The sequence below is a fragment of the Zeus faber genome, assembly GCF_960531495.2.
Source record: "Zeus faber genome assembly, chromosome: 11".
NCBI classification, from domain to species: Eukaryota; Metazoa; Chordata; class Actinopteri; order Zeiformes; family Zeidae; genus Zeus; species Zeus faber.
Genome location: NC_137205.1, coordinates 15,187,632 through 15,213,233, shown reverse-complemented (window position 1 = coordinate 15,213,233; position 25,602 = coordinate 15,187,632). Strand labels below are relative to the sequence as shown.

The 25,602-nt window shown below is 43.0% G+C and overlaps 1 protein-coding gene across 1 annotated transcript; it reads left to right on the top strand.

Annotated features, from left to right (window-relative positions):
- Positions 1-698: 698 nt before the first annotated feature.
- Positions 699-21,148, top strand: mpp3a (MAGUK p55 scaffold protein 3a; the record flags this gene model as incomplete). Its single annotated transcript, XM_080009020.1, has 20 exons — positions 699-824; positions 7,122-7,180; positions 7,522-7,640; positions 7,766-7,843; positions 9,070-9,150; positions 9,344-9,481; positions 9,669-9,750; positions 11,171-11,256; positions 11,690-11,764; positions 12,038-12,234; positions 13,245-13,309; positions 14,366-14,386; positions 15,472-15,513; positions 17,178-17,243; positions 17,989-18,144; positions 20,056-20,136; positions 20,256-20,349; positions 20,441-20,549; positions 20,696-20,824; positions 20,969-21,148. The coding sequence occupies exons 2-20, from the start codon at positions 7,144-7,146 to the stop codon at positions 21,146-21,148; spliced, it is 1,836 nt and encodes a 611-aa protein (XP_079865146.1). The 5' UTR covers positions 699-824; positions 7,122-7,143.
- Between the last annotated feature and the right edge of the window lie 4,454 nt (positions 21,149-25,602).

The following is a 25,602-nucleotide window of genomic DNA, read 5'->3' as shown; positions in this document are numbered from 1 at the left end:
ACCATGTGAATGCCCTCTTCTTTCGGAAACATGCAGGCGGACAGAGAGGAGGGCAGCAGCCACAAGCTGGCAGTGCTGGATATCCTCTGTGCTGTGACACTCGGGGAACACCTCCCTCCCGCTCTCCGTCATTTTCTCTCTCAACCCAATGAGTGTTGTTGGCATGGGAAGCATGCAGCCGATGTAAATGTCAAAGTAAAACAAAAACTACAAATAAGCGGAGATCATAAAAACCCCGCTTTTAAAAATGTGTAATACACTGTGTGTTTTATATATATATATATACAAAACATGTTTTTTTCCCGTCTCTTAATATATTTTTCAACTAATTTAAAGGCAATAAGCCACGGGGGACAACAGCCGTGAAAGACAGATGAAGGTGAAAACATTCTTTTCACTGAGTGGGACATCCACATTATTACATTTCACTGCATACATGTATGAAAGTATGTATATGTATGTGACAAATAAAAAAATCTTGAATCACAAGCACCGCACAAGTTCTGGGGGGGGGGGGGAGCAGGTAAAAACAAACCCAGAGCATCATCCGCGTCCTCATCAACAGCCTCACACAGAGACGCCGCAGAGCGAGAGTTGCAAGAGGAGGAGGAGGAGGAGGAGGAGGAGGAGGAGGGAGAGAAAGAGCAAAGCATCCATCCGGGCAGAGAGGGGGGGGGGGGGGATTAGGGGCGGGTTTTAGAGGAGCGAGGGGGAGCACAGCTGAGCCGCGGAGAGATGGAAAGGCAGAGTGGCAGAGGGAGAGATCCACGGTGGCAGCCGGCTTGTGAAGGCAGCAGCAGGAGGAACCAGAGCGGTGAGAAACGGTGAGACGGACACGGACACACACACACACACACACACACACACACACAGAAAAGCAAGAAGAAAAAGGAGAAACGGAGGAGGGGGGGGGAGAAGGAACAGAGAGAGAGAGAGAGAGAGAGGGTAAGGAGGAAATGGCTGTGATGATCGGACGCTGTGTTCTGCCTCCGTCTGCTAGCTGGCAACACAACGTAGCGGGAGCGGAGAGCTGTAGCACTGCGGAGAAGGGATGGAGGAGAGGAGGAGATGCGGGGGGTGGGGGTGGGATGGAAGGGAGGAGGGAGGCAGGCAGAGAAGGAAGGGCAGGATTCTTGACGGGGGAAGTGAAGAATGGGTGAGCGAGACGCACGTACGGACGGGAGAGAAATAGAGGGGAACCCCGGGGGTGAGGGGGGGGGGGGGTGCAGTTTACCTCCATGTTGTTTCACCACATAAATGATAAAGTTTGATCAGACCGCACCCTCTTCTGAGACGATGTGTGTGTCTGCGAGTGTGCGTGAATATGTACGTCAACCCATGTCTTCCACACGTGTGTGTGCGTGTGTGTACAGTATATGGTCGTGTGTGTGTTTGCGTAGAGGGTATGTTGGATGCCATCCAAACAGGCTTAGCAGTGCCAGGGCAGTGGATGACAGTGTGTATTCTGTTGATCCCGAGGCGAGAAGGCTGGACGGATGAGGTACTGACTCCTTTGAGAGCGTTATGGTTTGTTTGGTGCATTCCTGTAGGTTCCAGATGCTTCCTGGCGCTTTGCATGTCAAAAGAGAACCTTTTATGTAGGCTGCGGGGCTCTACCACACTTTCATGCCATGTCACTCACATGCATATTCGGAAATTCACTAGACAGTCCTGCAAAAGTAACAGGAAGCCTTATTTTAGTATGCATTTTAGTATTGTTTGAGATAATTATGTTAATCTGTGACGCTGCTTTGTCCCCTTTTTATCATTCCAAGTCTCAATATGAACCTAAATTACTGGGTTAATTCGATATTTCTGGGAATGCAAGCCTAGAGGCACTGGCCTGAAATATAGGCCCTAGTTTGGCGTAAGTGTTTGTTTAATTGGTTTTGTTTACATAGCATTTTTAATGCTAACGTTATGATGTGAAAATCGTCCCGTATGTTATAATAATGTAAAAATCATCCCAAATTTGTCCAAAACATTTGGCCTCATCAGGCCCAGGTCAGGTTGCCTACCACTTATGCAACAGTTGAATAAAGCAAATGTTATTTATTGCTAATTAAGGCCGGCTATTGGAGCCGTCCTCAGATATGCAATACTTTGTGTCGGCCTATATACACCAAGCTATAGACGCTGTTAAAAGGCAAACAAAGATATCAACCAGCACAGTACTGCATCCTCTTAATGTAATAACCAACAAAAGGCATTGGGGAACTTTGGTTTTCTTTCAGCCAGTCTAATTGGCTAGGTTCACCTATTTTACTAGGTACCTTGAATGACCTCATTTGAAAACAATTCGCTCCAGTTTCCAGACAATATGGCTGGCTAGCTAACTAACTTTTTTCTACCAGGAGGATTTCATTGGATGGCCCTCTGTTTGGTGTGAAGTTAATGGATTTGCTGAAGGTGGATCCAATCGCTTGCAAGGCTGTAGAGTGCACTGCCACCGCACTGAATCACTCAAATACTGAGGTGAACTAAGCAAATCAAGTTGACTTCCAGAAGACTATAATGACTTACCACTCATCGTTCAAGTCTGTCGTGTCTATCTTTGTGGTCTTATAGGCATTTATGTATCTGCAAATTAGTTATTATGCATGCTTAAACATTTTCTGTCTATCATACAAAAAGCACAACATGTCACAATTCCAGCGATTTTCATTCAACATCACTCAGCAAAGAGAGAGAGGCTCCAGGGATTAGCATGGCTGTATCTCAATAATCCCAAAGAGCGACTACGTGCAGCCTTATGAAACTCTTGGCAGTGTGTGGATGCCTGCGAGAGGCTCATTCAGACACCGGAGTATGTCTGGTCACGCCACGACGGATCTGATGACATCAGATTACCTCCGGAGCTTGTGACAGAAAGCACAGGAATGGTGGGCGCTATCAGTGTGCATGCACTATGTTATGTGTGGAAGGGAGGCAGCAAAAGAATAGGAATAGACAAAGGTGTCGATATTTGTTTACACGCCAGCACCTACGCAAGCAGATGTCTACGCACGAGACTGTTTTTCACGTTCCTGCAATCTTGGCTCCCTGCTGTGTGAAGCGAAAGGTTGCAGTAGTGCGATGATGGCGGCTGAATCATCCCAGTGAGAGGGATTCTGCATTTTAAACTAAGAGGGGGAGAGCGCAAAGTTACAGAGGCTGTTGTCTCACCGGCTGAGTGCCGAGCACTCCTGGAGAACGTGTCGTGTTGGTACGATCTGCCGCTAAGCTCTTAAATAGATTTCAGTGGAAAACATCCTTTGTTACTGGGGCAAAATGGGGAACGGGGTGTCCCTTTCTATTTCTGGAGTGAGATCCAGTGATGTGTGGGTTCAATTTTTTGGTTTGTTTTTAGTTTTAAACCTGTAGCTTTAGCAAGGGAACCAACTAGAAGCACCAGTCTAAGATATTACCTCCATTTGTAATTTGAAGCCTCTGTATTTTCTTAGTTTACCGACATCTGGATTCTGTACGGTACTGTAGGGACAGATAAGTCTTGGGGAAACCAAATTCTCATTCATCAGATTTGAAGAATTGCATCTTATTGCCACAGTTCACTCCTTCTCCAGTCACCATTACAAGCAGTATGAGCAGCCTGAAATCTGATTCGAGAAGATGGTTTCAGAGTGCTCACATGTCCACATCCTTATTGTCGGTATTGTTACCTTTTATATTGTGCAATGATTTGTGTAACCTTGTGAAGCACTATTCCAAAGACAATTGCTGCCTCTGGAATGGTGTACTGCGCACTACAAGTATGTACGATTGTCCAGCATACTTTAGTATGTGAGTTAAAAGAACAATGTGCTCTTGAACCTACTGAACATACTATACGGTCATTTATCCACTCCACTTCCTTTCAGCATGTTACAGGTTGATGATGAAACTGCGGAGACACTTACCAGCGTTCTGCCCTCACAATGCATTGTGGGATAATTGCCAGCATAGTGTGCTACGTTTGTTTGTTTGTTTGTTTGCATATTATGGTATTTGACTGGGTGTAGCCTAGTATGCTCGAGAATGCCATTGCGAATGTTTCCAGTCCTTCCACGCCTTCGCCCTGTGACGGCACGTCAATTTGATTGCGTTCCACTTTCCTTTAATTTATGATAATGATATCAATATACAGTATACACTCAACAAAACACTGGCTTGACTATTGAGTTGAACATCAACACATCATGACCGCAACCAACTCAAAACTATGTGGAAGCTGATGAAGAAGCAGGGGAGATCCATGAAAAAATGATGTCACCTATCACTGTTCTGACCAGTGAGACCAGTGAGGTCCAGGAAGGTCAAGCGACATGGGGCCTTTAGTGCTGCTCAACATGCTGACATGCATCAGATTGTATGTTTGTGTCTGTGTTTGATAAGAGGGAAAGAAAGGAGCAGAAGAAAAGAGAGATATACAGAATGTTGTATGTATGTATGTATGTATGAATATACACATAAGGATATGCATATAACGATATTCACTGAAGAGTGGAGAATTTCGGACTTTCTTTACTTACTTTATACTTAACAGAGATGATGTGGACTTCAGAGTCGTGCATTTACATCTGAAATATCAGTAGAAAAAGCTCTTTAGCCTCTTATTGTCATACTGGAATACAGGATTTACTCTATGGATTGGCTTGCTATCTCGGTGAAGGCCGACCGCTGAGATCATGAACGATAACCATGATAATGAACTCTATTCTTTGCGCACCAGAGGGAGACATTAAAAATGGAATCCCACTATTTCTTTCTCCCTATCAACTGGCCTTTTGTTACAAGAGATGAATGGGAGTGCATTGCCATCTGTCGTTTAACAGGTATGCATTAAATATGTCTTTAGATGACATTGTGAGACTGGTGCTTCAGTGTTGCTATCCAATGTATGTATGTCAGTGTGTTTTTTATCATTTCGAAATTAGATATGGTTGGTTAGAAATCCTTGCTGCCATACTAGTGAATAAAAAGACTTGTGCCTCTTGTGTTCTATTCTGCCACATCTGATGATCAACAAAAAATAACGATTCTTCCCCTCTTCCTCCTCTCTGCCAATCTTCTGTTTCTTTCTTCCCCATCCTCTCCTGTCCTCCATCTTGTTCTTATATTCTGTGTTCATTATTCATGAGAATATTTCTGTTTCACTCAAGGTTTATACGTCTCTAATTATGCACCTTTAAAGCACAACAATGAGACGGGGTGCCTGCGATCGGTGTGCCCAAACAGTGTTTATTTTACATCTCCTTATGGAATGAAACAAGCGCGTATGGAACGGTATGGAGCGAAAGTGTGCGTAATGGGGACTCGTGCCCGGGGGCCTCCGAGCCCCGTCCCCGCACTGTTTGTAGTTGGGTTTTTTTAGAGGAACGGGGCTCGGCTCACCGTGTTAACGAAAACACAATTTTAAATCATTCCTGCTACTTAAGTGGCCTTTGAAAGGGTAGATTCCGATAAATGTAAAAATCGACATAACATCATGTTCATGCCATAAAAATCCAGATTGTCGTATTAAAAGATTTTTTTAGACAGATATTGTGCAATTCAAACAAACTTGCAAATATTGTCTGCATAGTCTGCTCCACAAGTACTCATTCTTTCCCTGAAACATGGATCTAAATTAAGAATAGTACTGTTATAGTAGTGCAATTGTCATAACTTGGCCAAAGGATTAACTGAGAAAAATATCTTCATATATTAAAGAGCCCTTATTCTACTGAAGAAAAGATAATTTTCTCTAAACCCAAAATAGATCAGGAATAAATGGAAGGAACAACTAACTTTGGCTGCAATAAAGCAACCTTTCTTTGCACTAATGGTGATGTATATCATTCACACATGCACAGGCATAATTCATTTTTAACAGCAATTATGAAAAAGCACACCATAACTGCACTTACAGTACTTCCTTCAGTGGGGGTATATGAATAGCATTAGAGCCTGTCTGCTGGTTGAAGTCCAGTAATACCTTAGATGTGATGGAAGTAAACTTCCACATTTAGTTCTAAGAAGTGAATTTAAAACAAATCCGTAACCTTGAAATGATCTCATCTTATTGGCAGATCATTTTGTCCCTGTTAGCTACAAGCCAAGCTTGTCAATCACAATTTATCCATTGGCAGCTTTCACCGGGCATTTCTGCACAAGGCTGTGTTGCTTGTGTGTTGGGGGAGGGCTGTAATTGCCTCAATATCACCCTTCTTCATACGTTTGTCCAGGTCAGTTGGTGTGTGTGTGTGTGTGTGTGTGGTTTGAATGTACTGTATGTACGTACGTTGTTGCAGTTCATGTTGGACACCCTGCGTTCGGGAACCTCATATGTGGTATTTCCCCAGAAGGTTTGGTGGGAGGTTGTGGTGGTAGTATCGATCACTTGTAAATGTGTGTATATGCGTGTGCCAGTGTGTGTCGGTTCTGCGTGTTGTATTTCTGGGTCACCTGAGGAAGAGCGCTCAGCGGTGCAGTGGTGCATAGAAATCTGGCAGCTTGTACGGCTATTCTGATACACTCTAAAGCTTTATCTTGCAGGTACTCCTTTTTAGATGGAGCTACAGCTGAGGTGGGTTGATACGTGTTTTCTGCCACAAATCCCTTTTTTTGCTTTAACGAATGGTTACTAGACTTTAATTCACCTGGTTTTGTACTCAATTGTAGACTTTATATCCATTTTTTTTTGGCTGTCTTGATTTGCCTTAGCTGGTAAACTGTCTGAGTACCACAGTGGGAGAACAGATAACGTTAAAGGGATAATTTTTCTCAGCATTTACACAGTCTTGCATTCTTCTTTACTCTCTCTCTTTCCTTCAGTTTGCGCTGAAACAAAGTACGGCGTGCCCTGCAGCCAACATTATATGTTCAGGGTACGAGTCACTTTGATGAATGCAGTGCCAGCGCTGAATGGGATTCACACTAATGCACCTCTATATCATGCGGGCATGCACAAGGAAAAGCACAGCAGAAGAGGGTCTGCAGTCCTTGTTTGTGTATACAGCAGTACTGAAACCCAAACACGCACTAATAAACATCCTCTCAACAGTCCTTACAGTAGCTCCCGATTGATGAGTGAGCAGCAGTTTGTGTCTTTATGGGAGTTTGATGAAAAAGTTGATAGAACTTCCTTGTCTCTCTTGTTTCAGAGCGCTGTCTACTCACTGACCCATGAAAGAAGCCATGCCGGTCCTCACGGCAGGAGCGGGTGAGATTAATTAGCATGTCGTAGCCAAAAATGTACACATAATACACAATATGGCCTCCCACCTACACAGAATCCACCAGGCCGGCTGTGCTCCATCTGTCCATGTCAACATAAACATAACCTCTTCTCTTGTCTTCTATTCTGGTCTCTTTTTATATCCCCGCTAACTGTCTTGACGTCTTTTGTTTTGTCTACTCACTGACTCACTTGTTCTCCATTACTCTCCACTCCTATCCTCACATCTCCTCTTCACTGCTCATCTCCAACACCTTTACTCTATCTTCATTCTTCTCCCCTTCTTTTGTCTCTCCCTCTCCTCCGTTCTCCACCCTTGCGTGCAGGGCTGCATGAAACGCTGGCCCTGCTGACCTCCCAGTTGCGCCCTGATGCCAATCACAAGGAGGATATGGTGTTTCTCAAGGATGTTTTCAGTGAAAGAAGTCTGGGATACCTCATGAAGGTATCTTTAAAATCTGACTGTCCAGACCTGACAGTAAATGTGTCTGGCATGATTGGATGATAAAAAAAAACCGCTTTGAAATGACAAGTGTAACCGATACCTAAGTGACTGTCTTTGTGTTGCAGATCCACGAGAAACTCAGACAGTACGAAAGGCAGAGTCCGACACCTGTACTGCACAGTGCCTCCTCTCTGGCGGAGGATGTAGGTCACACACACACACACACTCACACACACACACACACACACACACACACACACACACACACACACACACACACACACACACACACACACACACACACACACACACACACACACACACACACACACACACACCTCCAGTTGGAAACCTGGCTACAGTCAGGCGTGCTGAGTAGCTTCGCTCAGAGAGGAAATGCAGTTACTGAGAATGAATATTAAGGCCAGGAAAGTGCTGAATCATCACTGAGCTCATCTACCAAGTATTCTCTCTCTCTCTCTCTATCTCTCTCTCTCTCCCTCCCTCCCTCCCTCCCTCCCTCCAACTGGTTAGCAGAGGTGGTGATCTCAGCTTCTCCACTGTATTTTGCTGTTTTTCAATTATTAGAACACACAATAATAAATATTGCATACATAAACAAAGATCCCGGACGCTCTGTTCTGTAAAGTCATCTGTATCGAGTTTATTTTTCCTGTTCGGTGTTCTGCAAAAAACATTGGATTAGAGTCATTAGGATCAAGTGGAAAAAAATGCATGCAGGCATGCATGCAAAATGCAAATGAATTTGTTAAACCTGTATTTCTCTGGTTTTCTCCATTTAAAATGTGCATCTCATTTCAAGGTTAGAACACCGAAGAAATATATATTTTAAAAATGAAAGAATTTGTTTAAAGCTGACCCAATTTCTTTTTCTGTGTATTTTGGTAACAAGAACTGCCAGTGTAGCACAGAATATGCAGATCCTTATAGAAAAAACTTGGAGCAGGGATAATCCATCATAAATACATTGAGGACTGCAGTGATGAACCAAATACTTTTACCAAACTGCGTCTCGAAATTACAAAGCAAGCTCAACAAAGGGGTTCAATGTCTTCATGTTTCCTAACACCCTTCACTAAGCCTAACTGTTATCACAGAGGTGCTTATTAAGTCACTAAATTGACTCTTGGTGCCCAGCATTAGTGACTATCCAATTTCAGTTTCCTCAAAAAGAGAAAGGGGGACTTGAAGGGGGAGTGATGCAGGGCGATGCCATTTTTTTCAAAACAGGGATCTCACATTTTGGCTGTGTGCGTAGATAGCCTTTCGCTGGATTACATTTGGAAATAAGTGACATAATCAAATACAGAAAACATTGTATAAACCAGGATTAGCGTATCACCACAGGAGTAAGCTCAGCACGCCCTGGTCTGGTTGTGATTAATGTGTGGGTTGTGATGATCGTCAGGTGGCAGAGGAACTACAGAGTGGACCGATGAGCACAGAGGAGAAGGAACTCCTGTTCCTCCTGACATCACCACACCTTAAGGTCAGGAACGCATCTTGTGATGTGTTGTCGTAGTTTCGAAAGCCCTAGCATACGTGCGTCCTTCCATGTTGTCAGTCATGACCGTGATATCAGGCTGCACTGATGCTATAAATACAGATTCTGGCAGACGTTTGTGGCCCACGCTACTGCCAGATTCCTAATCTCATGATCCGTCTTTTTTCTGGTCCATCAGGCAGTTCTCTCGGTGCACGACACGGTGGCACAGAAGAACTTTGACCCGGTGCTGCCACCTCTGCCGGACGACTTTGATGACGAACTGGAGGAGGAGTCCGTGAAGATTGTTCGGCTGGTGAAGAACAAGGAGCCGCTGGTGAGTGGCGGCTGAGAAGAGGAAGAGAAAGGGAAGAGCCTCTCTCTTTGGAGTTTCCTGCCACCCTGAAGACATGCATGTTGGGGTCAAAAACTCCTGCCAGTGCCCTTGATCAAGGGGTAAAATGCAGAGGACAAATTTCCCCATGGGGATCAATAAAGAGCATCTTCTTGTCCTGTGTGTGCAGGGAGCCACGATCAGGCGTGACGAAGCCACCAGCGCTGTGATCGTTGCCCGGATCATGAGAGGGGGAGCTGCCGATCGGAGTGGTAAACAACTGAGATTTTTAAGTCTGTGTTCGTCTGTTTCTGTCTGCCTGCATGTCTGTCTTCTCAATGTGACTTCAAGAACCAAGGGGTAAATATAATCTAAAAACACAAAACATCATCTGGTGAGAAAGTGTGCTTATGACAGCTGGATGAAAGCAGCAAAGAGAGGGAGAGATTCCAGATGGAGGAGGGAACACACAGGGATGTTTTTCCCCAGAGAGCTCATCACACATCACAGACTCGGGAAGAGCTGTCTGCAGACGTTACGACAGAAATGCCATGTAGTGCATAAGAGAGGGCTGTGTGTGTACGTGCAAGAATGGAACACCACATTTGGGGCACTGGCTGGGTGCAGGCTGGAAAAGTTAACAAATCAGCCATTAATCATTTATGACCTTCTCTGGTTGTTGTTCAAGTGAATGAGATAAATAGGAGGGATGAGGAGAGAAGTGAAACTGAAACTCCCTTTGGGTCTGTGTATTGATTTTCACAATCGGCCAGCTTATGTCTGGGATACACCCAGATTGTGTGAACGGACGGAAGCCTGCTTGGAAATGGCGATTTCATTCTTTCTAGCTAAGCAGACTGAAAAAAAGAGAGTATTGATTGGCCTTCTCTCTGGTGTTTGTCAGGTTTCATTGTTGTAGCTGCAATTAAATAAATCACAGCCTAGGGAAAACGGGATCCCTATCTATATCACACAAGGGTTGACATAGATACAAGACTGTAATCTGTGGACTACAATTTATACCCCAGTATTGTTTTGAGCATGAGCATAGCACAGCTGTATATTGTGTATATTACCACATCCTGCAGTCACGGCCATCTGCATAATAGATCTTTTCTGTGTGGTAGTGATCTGAATTTTTTTAATGTAGCGGGTCTTTCAACAGTCCAGTTTTTCCACAACATGTATGAGTACATTTATCAATGATGGAGAGTATTTCTATATATTCCACAAACAGACAATGGGGTGGATTGGAAAGTGGGCAGATCTAGGGTCAGATTAAGCTGAGAAGATGGTAGAGGAGGTGAAGATCCCTATGACGTGGAGAAGTCATTCTAATTCTTACACTATTTTCAGTTCTTTTACTCGCAGTTTCCTTACACAACGGTGTTTGACTGGAAAAAACATGGCTGAAAAAACATTCATATAATTGGGTTCATTTTTGTCAAACGATGAATCAAATATTTGAACTACAACCATGTTCAAAGCCCTGTGACTGGATACCAATAAGGAGGTAAATAAAATGAATGGGTGGATGAATTAATATGTTCAGAGCAATCCCATAGTACACTATGCATATTGGCAATAACACCACTATTGCCAATTTCTCTCTACCAGTTATAAAAAACACCTGAAACTACGCTTAAGACCAAATATGCATCCGTATCATAAAAATGCCTGTCATCCTTTCAGGTTTGGTCCATGTTGGAGATGAACTCAGGGAGGTTAATGGAATCTCAATCATCCACAAGCGACCTGATGAGATCAGCCAACTGCTGGTAGGGTTGACCACTGCTTCAGTTTCACTAGTAAATGCAAATTTCTAAAGAGCAAAACGTAAGTTACAATCAAAGAAAGAAGAATATAATTAAAATTGAAAATTGTTTTTGCAAAATGGTACAACTACAAATATTATTTTACCCAGTACTTTTAAATTAAAATGTGCTTTGAGTGCAAATGACCCATGGTGTCACCAATGGGATATAGCAGATTTGTTAAGAATGGCATGGAAGCATTGCATCCATCACTAGAGTGGATTTCATATGTTTTATGGAATTTATGCCATTGTTTTGTTTACAACTGGGTCAATAACCTTTAAAAGGTGATTTGTAGACCAAATGCTCTTTTGTGGTAGTTGGGTAAAAAATGTCTACTTTTCAACTTGAGAAATTTCTACATCTTCTTTATATCTTAACTCCGTTTATGATCTAGTCCCAGTCTCAAGGCTCCATCACACTCAAGATAATCCCTGCAATTAAAGAGGAAGATCGACTCAGAGAGAGCAAGGTGAGGTGGAAGGCTAGGCACGTTTCACCCACTGCTCATCAAAATGGAAGTAAAATTGACAAACTCAACTCACACAGAATGGATTTATGGAGCTTGAAGATGAACCGCAGCTAGGTGGTGTTTTCTACAAGCTGGGTTGTTCTGGACATCAAGGGGCTGCTTCTATTTCTGACTCCCGCCCTACTTAAGAATGAGGCAGAGGCATTTCAGGAAGGATTGTTTGATCCAGTGGGAAAACGTCTCTGAAAGCACGTCTTGTCCGTGTGCTTCCAGGTGTACATGAGAGCCTTGTTTGATTACATTCCATTGGAGGACAAAGCCACACCCTGCCAGGAGGCAGGACTTCCATTTAAGCGAGGAGACATCCTGCAGGTCGTGACCCAGGACGATCCCACCTGGTGGCAGGCCAAGCGGGTGGGCGACAGCAACCTCCGGGCTGGCTTGATCCCTTCCAAACACTTTCAAGAGAGGTGAGGAAAACCAGAGACCATCGTCAGCAGAGTGTGCAGGTTGTGTGACATCTCACAGCTGGAGGATCTGGCTTCAGCCTCCAGTACTTGCTCAGTCTGATACACGTTTAACTGTTTTTCTGTTCCTTTTTTCGCCCTGTGCTCCAAAATGTAATCGAGTATTTGGAGTCTATCTAAATAGCCTATTTGCATGATTCTTGCCACATACCTACCACAATATATGGCATAGGCTACTTTACTAACTTCCTGCTAATTAAAGACCCCTCCCTCCCTTGATCCCACAACAAGCAAAGGCAATCAAACAAACAACTGAAATTCACAAACAAATCTAGATGCGGAAGTGATTGGTTCAGACCTATGCTGATATTTGTTTTAATCCTGAATTAGCCATTCTGTAATCTCTCTAATCCATATTCATGTGTTCCACTTTGAGGGGTCAACTGTGATTAGATGGAGTACAAGAGCAGTCTGGGTTCTGAGCGCACCCTTGAATGGATACACACTAGTTTTGTAAGTGTTATAATACCTCAGTAAGATGTTCTCAGCCAGCTGTGAGACCCGAGCCAAATGCTGGAACCCTGGTTGGCTGAAATACAGAGACAGGCAGAAATTCCAATTGGTGGTTTCCGTTCAGGCTTTGTACATATAAATAGACACATAGGATAAAAATAAAGCCATTTGCTTCATAGGTTTATGCACCAAGCAATAGTACACAGAACATGTCTGAACCAAAAAAGCATCTACTGGCGAAAGAAATGAAATAAAAGTTAAATGAACTGCTTCCTGACATGGTTTGGTAATAACTCCAGGGTCCAGAGCGCTGTGTATCCTTTCAGTATATCTTATGGTAAAACCCTTTTCTCTCTGTACTTGATGTCTGCTACTTCACTCTATTTCACTTTATTTCAACATTTAGTCCTTACATTATTTCTGACAGAGTGATTCTCTTTTTTTCCTGCCTTTGTCTTCTCTGGCTCTGTCTTGTTCTTCCGCTGTTCACTGCTCCTCAGACGTCTGGCCTACAGGATAAAAATGGGCACCCTCCCGAACCCTAAATCCCCTAAAAAGCCTGTCTGTAAGTTTCTCTCTGTGGTTCGGTGCTCCCTGGTGTCCATCTTTTTCCTCAGCATCATTTTCAGCAATGTGAAACTAACCTTCCCCGTCGTCTGGTAATGTAGTGCTCTGATGTGAGAGAAGATTGTCACAGTCAGTCCAGGATAACATTGTTGTCCACTAGATCGATCTAGTTCAGTAGCCATTGACTTTTATTGACCTTTTTCTGCTGGTAATTGGCGTTCTCAGACATAAGTATTGTTCTGTCTGTTCTATGCTCACTGCCGTGCAGACATGTTGGAGATGGGAGAGTGAGGCTAAGAGCATAAGAGAGTGTATGTGTGTGATACAGAGAGGTCTAGAGAGCCAGAGGGGAGGGATCATAAATATGAATTAATCTCTTTCATGTTTAGTCCATCTGGCCAGCGTGCCTGCTGTGAATTCAGCTTATCTGCCGCCAGACAGCACACAACGAGCAATGATTAAGAGAGCAAGGGGCTTAAAATGAATGATAAACATGGCAGCCAGACACGCTCCTCTCACTTTTCTCGGTGTGAGCAGTGACATTATGGAGGCGGTGAGCGGTCCAAGTAGCCAGGTTAGTAGGTAATATAAGCTGTTGCTCGTCACGGCACCTAATCTTTCGGGCGATCCGATTAAGTCTGACGCCTGGGGAGACAACGAGAGCTCAGCAATCTGGGAGCTCACGCTGCACTGTGGCTGCAGGGACCTTTGTGGTCCAGTTACGCTCTCTGCTCCCACCCCATCGCTTTGAGTTATCTTTTACTGATGTCCTACTGTGGACACACACTTCCATCTCATTAGAGAGGTCATGCAGAAAGCTGGAACAGTCCAAGGGGACTTAACAAAGACAGGCTTTTCATGTTGATAAATTCACACTGCACACTTTCTCCATTCAAAGCAAAACATGTTTGCAATGTAACACTTCTGTAGGTGAAAATAACATACTGTACATGGTTATGTAGGATAACTATATTGCTTATTCCTGGTTTCCTTGGATGGTTTGTTTTACAAGTCAGCTTCCTTGTTCTCTTTCCTGCTGCGTGATTTGCATCAGATGACCAAGGATGTGATAAAGGTGGGTAAATATACACCCACCCTAAACACACACACATTTTACAAGCACACACACATACACACACACTTTAAAAAGCACATAAACACACAGTATAAAAAACAAACGTAAACACATACACACGCAGAACAAATTGCCATGTGTGTATGAGTGAGTGTCCATGTAACTGTGTGTGTGTGTGTGTGTGTGTGTGTGTGTGTGTGTGTGTGTGTGTGTGTACAGTACATTGCATGTAAGCAGCGGGGGTGGATGACTCCCTTTTGGGGATTTCTGTTGCCTCTAGTTTAATTCCTTCTCTCCTGCTGTTGACACACAAGCCCAGAATACAGATTCTGAAACAGCTCAGTGTGCGTACAGTATGGCTGCATCTCGCATGAGTGTGGACCTCCAACATTCTGTATGTGAGCGTGCGTGTGTGTTTTGTTTCAGCTGAGAGAAATAGAGCAGCATCCCAGGAGAATTCATGCCATCTTTCCAAATGATAGTTAGCCTGTTATTTGCCTTGCATCATTCCTAGCTTCTGTTTCTCTTCATTTCCTGCTCATCCTCTCCTCGCTGATGCAGTGTCACTTGCTGTAGAATATTTCTACAGCCATCCACAGTCATCATCTTTCTAGCTGCATCACTGTAGTTCATGCTTTTGCTTTGGAATTTTGGGTTTGTGTATGAGAGGCGGTTGCTGAAGCTCAGCTGGCAGTGTGCGCATATAAAGGCAGGTCAGGCCCGTGTACATGTGTTCAAACCAGAGTCCTATTGCACAGCGGGATCCCTGGAAGAGACGCGCTCGCTGACAGGGATCTCCTCTGCTCATCCCTCCCTTACTCTCCTCACCTCAAAACAGCGACTGTGTTTGTCACTTCATGTTTCCTCATCACAGCGGCCATAGTGACCGTGTGGACTCCTACTGAAGATATACATTCAACTTGCTGGCTGCCCCATAACCTCCCTTTTCCCCATCTGCCTGCTGCCTGTTTGCCCTGCTCCTCCCACCCTATACGCCCCCATCTTTCCCACCCCTTTAATCCTTAACTCTTTCAGGTCTCTTACCTTGTGCTCTCCCCCACTTTTCCCGGCTTGTCCCCCTACAGAGGACTGTGACTGTGAGGGCTATTTCAATGGACAATATATAGGTGAGAGTGCGTACACATCTTTCTCCACCTTCCTGCTCTTTGCCTGTCGCAGCCTGTCTATGCGCTTGTTCACTGGTCGCTTTCGGTTGGGGATGAAATGGCTGCATTAAGGGCTCGTCCTGCCTGGGACTAAAGGGTAAGGCCAAGGAGGGTGAGGGACAGAAAGATGGGGTTAAAGTCAGCAGCAGACCAAGGATTGATTCCAATTGACAATTTAACACTTTTTTCCCTGCATGATTTGAGGGTCGATGGAGGTTTATGGTAATATTCTCTTCCGACAATTCTGGGCAGTATCAGACCAATACAAGACGGATTAAAAAAGTCTGCGAGATATGAGTAGGCGGTATCGTCTAACACTTCTGAAGGTGCCAATGACAGATCGTAATTAGATCATTAAGACATAATTAGTGTTCACAGACAGTTCAGGGATGTGTGTGAGTGCCAGATTTCACAATTTGTAAATTAGTGTAAAAAAACATCTAGCTCATGAATTTTCTGGAATGTGACTGCATTTGCCTACTGCAACACATTGGACAAAATGACAACACTGACAGAGGATTTGAACTGCCAGTACTAATGATGCATTGAAATTGCAGGCTGTTCTCTGTCAAAACATGTCATTATTGTATTGCCGTTTGGGCAGAGCCCCTCACGTCACTGCTGGGATACACAAGAATGTCTATTTCTACCTTAGAGGTTAGTTTATGTTACATGTTATTTTAACGTCATATAAATGCCCCAAAACTACTCTAAGTAAGTTATTTTAATGGGTTGAAGCACTTTGCAATTTTGACGACGGTGGGGGCAACATTGAATAAATATAATAATTAACGTTACACTGACGTAAATTAGCGTAAACACCCAAAGCCCTAACCCTAACAAATTATTCTGAATAGCTATGTCTTCCATTACCTTGACAATCGATCAGTCTCGAGTACTTGAAAATGGTGTCCTCAATGGCATTTTTCCGTTTTATACACCAATTTCCAAATGGATGTCAAGAAGACTAGGCTAAAAACTGTCAGCATAGCCACGTTTCGGGTTCTACCCAAGTGGCAAAATATGAACACTAGGGATGAGAACAAGGTGTTACACAGTCAGTATTTTAAAATAATCACCACATATTCATGTAATAAATTTAAACGCAGTTGAACCAATATGTCACCCTCTATTCTCGAGCCTATCCTAACCTTCCACCAACCCCCTCCTCGCTTGCCAGCCTCGCTTCCCTAACCCTCACCCTGCCTCGCCCAAACATGAACCTAAACCACTCCTCTTCCCCTCATCTCAGGAACCGCTGGGATCACAAACAGCCCCGGGAGTGATCTAAACATAGGCAAAACATGTATATTCTCACTGAAACTGTTGCATCCATCCAGTCAATCAGTATATCAGCCTAAATTTCCATGAGCGGCAATTATTGCCACCAACCCTCCTCCCCATTTAGGCGTGTTTGGATCCTCTTTACTCCCCTCGCATCCTTACTCCATTTGCCTGCCCCTGCTGCTGTGACCGGTGCACCCCTCTTCAACATCCCACCCCCACCCCACGAGGGCCCTGCTTCGTTGGACGCATTGCACACTCAACCAGGCACGTTTGCTGCTCGTTCCCCCCCGTGTGGAGGCGTGAGGCTGGGTTGTGTGATGCTCTAACGTCAGTTATAGTCTCTCCTAAGTGTAAAGCAGTGGCGCCCTCCTGTGGCCAGGTGTTTTCCTGGGAATTTTATTCAGGTACAGTTCCCGGCTTCTTCCCTCTGATGTTCACCACTTACAGGTCGGACAGACAGGCCTGGCCTTGGGAAAACCCTGATGTTTGTAGTCAGTTTATTCCGTCAGTGCAGTATTCCCCAAGGCCATGCTATTGGTCTCTCCTCTCTCAGCCCTTTAACCTCTATCAGTACAGCATGATTTTTTTGGACCATTTCTAGGATACTATCCTCCATTGTGGGTCGCTGAGGGAGACCTTAAATGGCAACTAGTCCACTTCATTTTTAACACAACACAATTTTGGCCTCTGAAAGAAATCACTTGTGGAAACTGATGGAGCTGCCAGAATGTTGCTGGATATCAGCTGCATGTGATCAGGGTTTTCTTGACACATGAACATTGTCAAAAACAGCTTTAAGCTCAGCAGATATCAGACAATATCAGGCAGTCCATTAAGAGAAGAGAAGCGACAAGAGTATCGTTTCCTCAAACATGCACTTCTGATTGCTGTATTCAAATGGATCAATTGCACACTGAGCAGAGTACTTTCACTGATTAAAGATTGGTAGAAAATTATCTAATTCTCTGTAATGGCACTGTGTTTGGTTTGCATGATCATCTAAAACAGACTGTTTTTACATCATGGAGTGTCTCTATATGGTCAAACAGAGATATATCAACATCATAGCATGACTAAAGCAAATAATTTGTTTTTATATAATCTTGAATCTTGACCTTTGACCCTTCTTTTACCCTGGCTGGGCTGCAGCTGGTCTGCGAAGAAGTTTCCGGCTGAGTCGTAAAGACAGACAGGGTTCATCTAGTGAGGGTTCAGATCCAGGTGACTCAGAGTTCCAGACCTATGAAGAGGTCACCCGCTACCAGCAGCGGCCCAATGAGAGGCCCCGCTTGGTGGTTCTGATCGGTAAGGCTGAGCAGTATGACACAACTACAGTTTATACATAATATTCTGTCCGGAGATTGTTTTCATATCTGAATCGGGCATATATACAGTGGGGGCAATAATTGTTTGATCCCTCAGTGATTTTGTAAGTTTGCCCACTGACAAAGAAATGAACGGTCTATAATTTTTGTGGTAATTTTTGGTAGGTTTATTATAACAGTGAGAGACAGAATATCAAAAAGAAAATCCAGAAAATCACATTAAATAAAAGATATTTATTATTTTGCATTTCATTGAGTGAAATAAGTATTTGATCCCCTACCAACCATAAAGAATTCTGGCTGCCACGGATTAGTCCTCTCGCTTTAAGAAAGTACTCCTAATCTCAACTCGTTACTTGTATAAAAGACCCCTGTCTCAGCTTGTTACCTGTATAAAAGACCCCTGTCTCAGCTTGTTTCCTGTATAAAAGACACCTGTCCACAGAATCAATCAATCAGACTCCAACCTCCCCATCATGGGCAAGACCAAAGAGCTGTCTAAGGACATCAGGTACAAGATTGTAGACCTGCACAAGGCCGGAATGGGCTACAAGACCATTGGCAAGAAGCTGGGTGAGAAGGAGACAACCGTTGCCATGGTTATTTCGAAAATGGAAGAAACACAAAATGACCGTCAATCTCCCTCGGTCTGGGGCTCCACGCAAGATCTCACCTCATGGGGTATCAATGATCATGAGAAAGGTGCGGGATCAGCCCAGAATTACACAGGGGGAGCTTGTTAATGATCTCAAGGCAGAGCCTTGGGACCTCAGTCACCAAGAATACCATTGGTAACACACTACGCCGTAGTGGATTAAAATCCTGCAGCGCCCGTAAGGTCCCCCTGCTCAAGAAGGGACATGTACAGGCCCGTCTGAAGTTTGCCAATGAACACCTGAATGATTCAGAGAACGCTTGGGAGAAGGTGATGTGGTCAGATGAGACCAAAATCAAGCTCTTTGGTATCAATGCGACTCGCCGTGTTTGGAGGAAGAGGAATTCTGACCATGACCCCAAGAACACCATCCCCACCGTCAAGCATGGAGGTGGAAGCATTGTGCTTTGGGGGTGTTTCTCTGCTAAGGTGACAGGTCGACTACACCACATTGAGGGAAAGGGATGGGGCCATGTACCGTGAAATCCTGGGTGACAACCTCCTTCTCTCAGCTAGGATACTAAAAACGGGTCGTGGATGGGTCTTCCAGCACGACAATGACCTAAAACATACAGCCAAGGCAACAAAGGAGTGGCACATTAAGGTCATGGAGTGGCCCGGCCAGTCTCCGGATCTTAATCCTATAGAAAATCTGTGGAGGGAGCTGAAGCTTGGAGCTGCCAAGCAACAGCCTCAAAACCTTACAGATTTGGAGAGGATCTGCAAAGAGGAGTGGTCCAACTTTCCTCCTGAGATGTGTGCAAACCTGGTAATGAACTACAAGAAACGTCTGACCTCTGTACTTGCCAACAAGGGTTTCTCCACCAAGTACTAAGTCATGTTTTGATAGGGGATTAAATATTTATTTCACTGAAAACATTCATTCAATGCAAAATCATTTATATCTTTTATTTAATGTAATTTTCTGGATTTTCTTTTTGATATTCTGTCTCTCACTGTTATAATAAACCTACCAAAAATTACCACTAAAATTATAGACCGTTCATTTCTTTGTCAGTGGGAAAACTTAAAAAATCAGTGAGGGATCAAATAATTATTTCCCCCACTGTACATACACACAAACACACATACATACAATATATACACACAGACACACACACACACACACAAACATACATTTATATCACACACACACACACACACACCACTTGTTAATATTTACATTATTTTATCTTTACTCTTTTGATGCACTGCCACATGGACAAACTTGTGTAGGTTCTCTTGGAGCACGCATTAATGAACTTAAGCAGAAGGTCATAGCTGAGAACCCACATCGCTATGCGGTTGCCGTTCCACGTGAGTTGCTCTTGCAAACATTTACAGATTGATTATATTTCTCACACACATTATCCATTAATTAATAAACAATATCGCACCACACTGTGTTAACGTCCATTTTTATCACATTCCCACAGATACCACCAGGCCTAAGAAACCACATGAGAAAGAGGGCGTTGAGTACCACTTTGTCACCAAGCAACAATTTGATGCAGATGTTTTGAACAACAAGTGGGTTTTCATTAATACTGTAACATTAGTGTTGTGTAAAGCTGAATGTCTTTGGGCCACACCGACTTAAGGTTCTTACAAATTTCACTAGGTTTATAGAACACGGGGAATACAAGGAGAACCAGTATGGGACCAGTATAGAGGCAATTCGCTCTGTGCAGGCCAAGAATAAAATGTGCCTGGTGGACGTTCAGCCCGAGGTAGGCGTGACAATGTGTAATGCACTGATATCAATCCCAATTTCCATACCAAATACCTAGTGTCCATGAAGACACTAGCACCAATATCAGCTCCACTCCATGTGCGCCACGTCACAGCTGCTCTCTGACCACTTTTTGTGCTCCAGGCTCTCAAGAGGCTGCGGACGGCAGAGTTCAAACCTTACATAGTATTTGTCAAGCCTCGCGTTCCAGAGAGTCGGCGTCGCCGCAGCACTGCCACCTCCCCAGCAGGGGGAGAGCATGGACGCATTACAGTGAGTCATTTTTATCATCTGTTGTTATCTTTTCAGCCATCTTGTCGTTGATCTATTTGTGTTTTTAATGAGCATGCTATGGTGGCTGCTGAAAGTTATTATGTATGTATTCATGATCCAAATGTGAATCGATGTGCGCATCAGGACGAAGACTTGCAGGAGATGCGACAGTCAGCCATTCAAATAGATCAGCAGTACGGACACCACGCAGACCGGGTCCTGATTAAGGAGGACTCAGCCAGTGCCTGCGCAGAACTTCGAGGTATTCTGGAGCGGTTAGAGAGAGAGACCTTCTGGGTACCCATCAGCTGGGTGAGGACCTAAAAGCCTCCTTCTTCACCTGCCGGATGACCTGAAAAGTCCTCTTTCCATGCCTGGCTCCCCCCACTTCCTGAACCCAGTTCTGTGTTGTCAAGATGAACACCAGCTCTCCTTCATGGCCTGCTGGCCAGCCTGGGGAGTTCAGCTGTAAACTATAGTCCTGAATGGCTGAGGAGGACACAGGTGAAGCACAGGGAAGTGCCTCTTTGGAGACTTTAAAAAAAACAAAGACGGACAGCTCCATCAGGCCAAAGGCTCTGATTCAATGACCGCTCAACTGCCTGCACAAGAATCTGAATTTTACTCGCACCTCAGCTTCTTTTTTCCATCTCATACTGGTTTAGGTTTGGGACCAATATTTATTCATTAGGTTCTAAGATATAAGCAAGGTGATTTATTTCCCTCCTTCTGCAACGTACAAACTGTAGTGTTGCTGCTCTGTGGAGAGCACTTATTTGGACAATCTCACCAGGACTCTTATTGAAGGAGTGTCACGAGGTTCCTGCTTTGGGTTTCAGAGCTTTGGAATAGTACTTGAACTTCAATGCTTACCACAGTGCTTCCTCTCCATTCATTCCGTCCCCTCCTGGATACCATATCGTATAACAAGCAAGGTTATGTTCCACATAACAGAAAGCAGTTCATAATGGTTTAAATATAATTGAAAATTGACTGTATGCCTTTTAAGATTATTAAGTGTCCTCTTTCATAAATCACACAATATAATTATAGATAAATCAATTGGCACACGATTTGTCAATTTTCGTCAACCATAAAAATAAATAAATAAATAAATAAAATACTAGTACTGCTTCTTAACCCGAACTATGGGTTTATTTTTAGGAAATGCACGACAGAAAACTGTTTAATCCTATATGTAAATATTGTAAATGTTAATCCTTGTGTGCCAACGAATGATCTCGTAGCACTCTAAACCAACTTCTGTTTGTGTGTGAAAAAAGGTACGGGTGTGGGTGGATGTCATATTGTATGTTTACTTTCTCACACACACACACACACACACACGCGCACACACACGCATGTGTACACACACCCAGTGAATGTTTTGTGTACTGTACAGGAATGGAATTTGAATAGATACTTTCACATGCATATTTCAGACTTGTAGAATACAACAGAGTACAATGTTCAGTTTTTTGCTTTTTTAGCCATCAGGGTCACACGCTGCTATTGTCTTTGAGTGGACAAAGTCTCCAGGTGGAACACACAATGGACTTCAAGTTAATTATTAAAAGCTTATAACTAAGCACCGAATAATTCTTCTAATAATACTCCACAGAGTACAATATTTAAAACAACTGAAAGACCAATGTCAAACTATAATTGGTTATCGGCAGCACAGGAAACAGTCTTGGACAAACTCGAGCACTCAGAAGGTTTTAATTAAATTTCTGTCATACGTGTACTGTATGTGTGTATGATTGTGTCTATTACATGAAACCACTTTCAGCAACTCCCCTTTCGTCTTCTGTGTACAACATGCCAGGTTCTCGATCTTTACATGTGCTATATGAACCATGAAACCTAGAATGTTATGTTCGTAACATGTCATGTAAAAAGTGCCATAATAATAAAATAAGATGAATCCGTCACAGTGCTTGTGTCTCTAAGTTAATAATTCAGCACAGCATCTTGCAGGCAGACAGATAACTGCTTGAGTCATCACATCCAGCATCTACCCAGAAGCGGTGTGCCACCACGGAAGAAGAATCAGCAACACAGCTAAAGGTGCTGGTGTCAAAAAGAGTAAAACTATCTTTAATAACATACAATAATGCACAGGGTCTGATGTTAAATCCTTGTGCTGACAATTAAGGGGCTAAAAAAATAGCATTGGCTTAGTTGCCAATGTAAGTATTTCACTGATGTGATGGAGTGAACTCCATCTTTCACAGACGTTTGTTTGTTTTGATGTTTCATCCTACTTTTCTTACACAAAAACCTTAGAATACACACGTAGTATCGAAACCTGGAATGAAAGGGCTCTGTTTAGATGTTTGTTTTTAATGTTTCCGAATGTCCTTTTTGAGTGTAAGGGCCTGTATTTCTGTTGATAAAATGTGTTTCACTGTTCTTTACTATGTCGAGCAGCCCTGTGTGACTTATTTTATTAACACAATGGGTTGTTAAAAAGCACTTTAAGCCTATTAATTTGCACTATATTAAAAAAGCACAGTGTGTGCTTTCGTTCACATGTCACACGTACAACTTAATAGCCCATAAAGACACCTGCATTTTATTTCAGTGCAATACAGAACAGAGTTGTGCATTGACTGATTACATTTTCATGTGTATATGTTCACACTGCGCTGCAAGTTCAGCTCAAATAAAGAGGCAAGAAACTATGATTTGCATTTAAGTGTGTATGCACTTTACATTTTATTTCAATGAATTACAGCACAGAAGGTTGTTTGAGTTTCATTGTTGATAACATAGTGCTGCAAGTCGAGCTAAGGCACAAATATGTGCATATAAGTGTGGATGCACATTCAATTTGATTCCAGTGCATTACAGCATACAGTACTTTGAATGGTTTATTTTTTGCTTAATAAAGAATAATGAAATGGTGAAATACGTTTGTGTCAATTTGTTCTAAACAATATCAATAATGCACATAATATTATATCACAAATATCAGAAGGTACTCTTATGAATTCTTTGGCAACTTCAGTCACCCAGGTATATATCTATTGAATCGTAATTCCATCATACTGAAATCGAATCATGATCCAAAGGATGAAAATCAATTTGAGGTTCTTGCCAATACCCAGCTCTAATACACGCAATGCAACATGCAACACCCTCAGCCTACCACTCATTCCATGTCTACATGCACAGTGTTAACCCTTACTTGCCCCTACTGGTACTGTACAGACATGCCCTGTGGCTACCCTTGATCCCCATTTACCACCACCAACGCCAATACCATACAGGCCTTTTTATGGTTTTACAAGTATGATGCCACCGTTTCCAATATGGATTTTGTCAGGGTTTACTATCCTTCCTCAATTACCAACACCAATAGTGTAGGGGACTGCCTACTGTCCCATTGGCACCATTAATACACCGCTTCCGTCTCCTCGGTGGCTAACATCCGTGACTATAACTTGACACCATGGAGCTTCCTCCCAAACCAATGTTTTTAATTCTCCCATGGTAACTGGTATTATGTGCACCAGCTATGATTCCTTGCTTCGGTGAATGAATGTGTATACTTTTCCTTTTCCTCTCAAAGACTTCTTCCATTAGATCCTCAAATAGAAGTGTTACTTAGTGAAATACACAATTCACAGTCTCTCTCAATATAGCACCTTGTCAGGCCTCAAGGTAGTGGACACTGGAACTGTGAATATTAAAACTTATTATTAAAACCTGATAGGATGAATGTACATGCAAACATTTATAATATTCTTTGAATCAACAAAGCCATACGATTTATTGATAATATGCCAGTTGCTTCTCTCAAAACTCAGGTAAGCTTTTATTAAAGGTTTGCTCCCTCGGAAGGGCTTAGCCCCCTAAATCCATAGCTCAGGTGATTCCTTTGGTAAAGATATGTAGGTTATACCTTCATGTTATGCATTACCCATGATGGTCCCCTTTGAGGCCACAAAGAGTTGGCTGTCCTTTACTTTTCATAATGTACAGTATTTTTCCCACTCCTAAATTCATACATGATCATTTGAAATCCTTCTGGACGACTGGAATCTGCCCCTAGCATTTGAAGGCAAAGAGGAGCTCAGCCAAGAAGAAAAATCCTGATCAGTTGTTGGAAAACTCAGTAAAATGAGAGCTGCTGAGAACACTCTTAGTTAAACATAATATCTGTAGGAGTAAAAGATATATTTGGTGGCGTGAAAATAAATCTATTATCTTCCAAAATTAAGTGGAGTAAATGCATAACAATCCCTACATTGGCAGTACTGAACTATAGGTACAGCTACCTCAAATACTCCTTGGGCAAAAGTGTTCAATTACTTTCAACTCCATTAGGCGGCCATTATGTGCCATCTAAATATGCGTAGGTGAAGAATATAAGTGAAGATTACAAGTGAAGGGTAACACAACAAATCCTACCTGATGTGGCGTTTCAGAAGTTGTCCACGATCTCCTTCTTCAATCGTCAATAGGCTCATCATCCATTTGAGGCTAAAATTGGAGCGATAAACACCTTTCAAACAATGTACTGAAAAACACCACGAGTGAATACATTAGCTGAGAACAATTTTGTGCCACTGTGGTATTATAATGCTGTCATCTATGATGCCTGAGAAAAGCTTCTTGGCTTTTGACATTACAGTTTAATGTGCCCACAGAAAACATGTTTTATTATACACGTTGTAATGTCTGTTGTCACTCTTTCTTTTGTGCATTGTCAGATTATTTCAATAACAACGCAGCACCGGACAGAGATCAACATTAAAAAAAAAGACAAA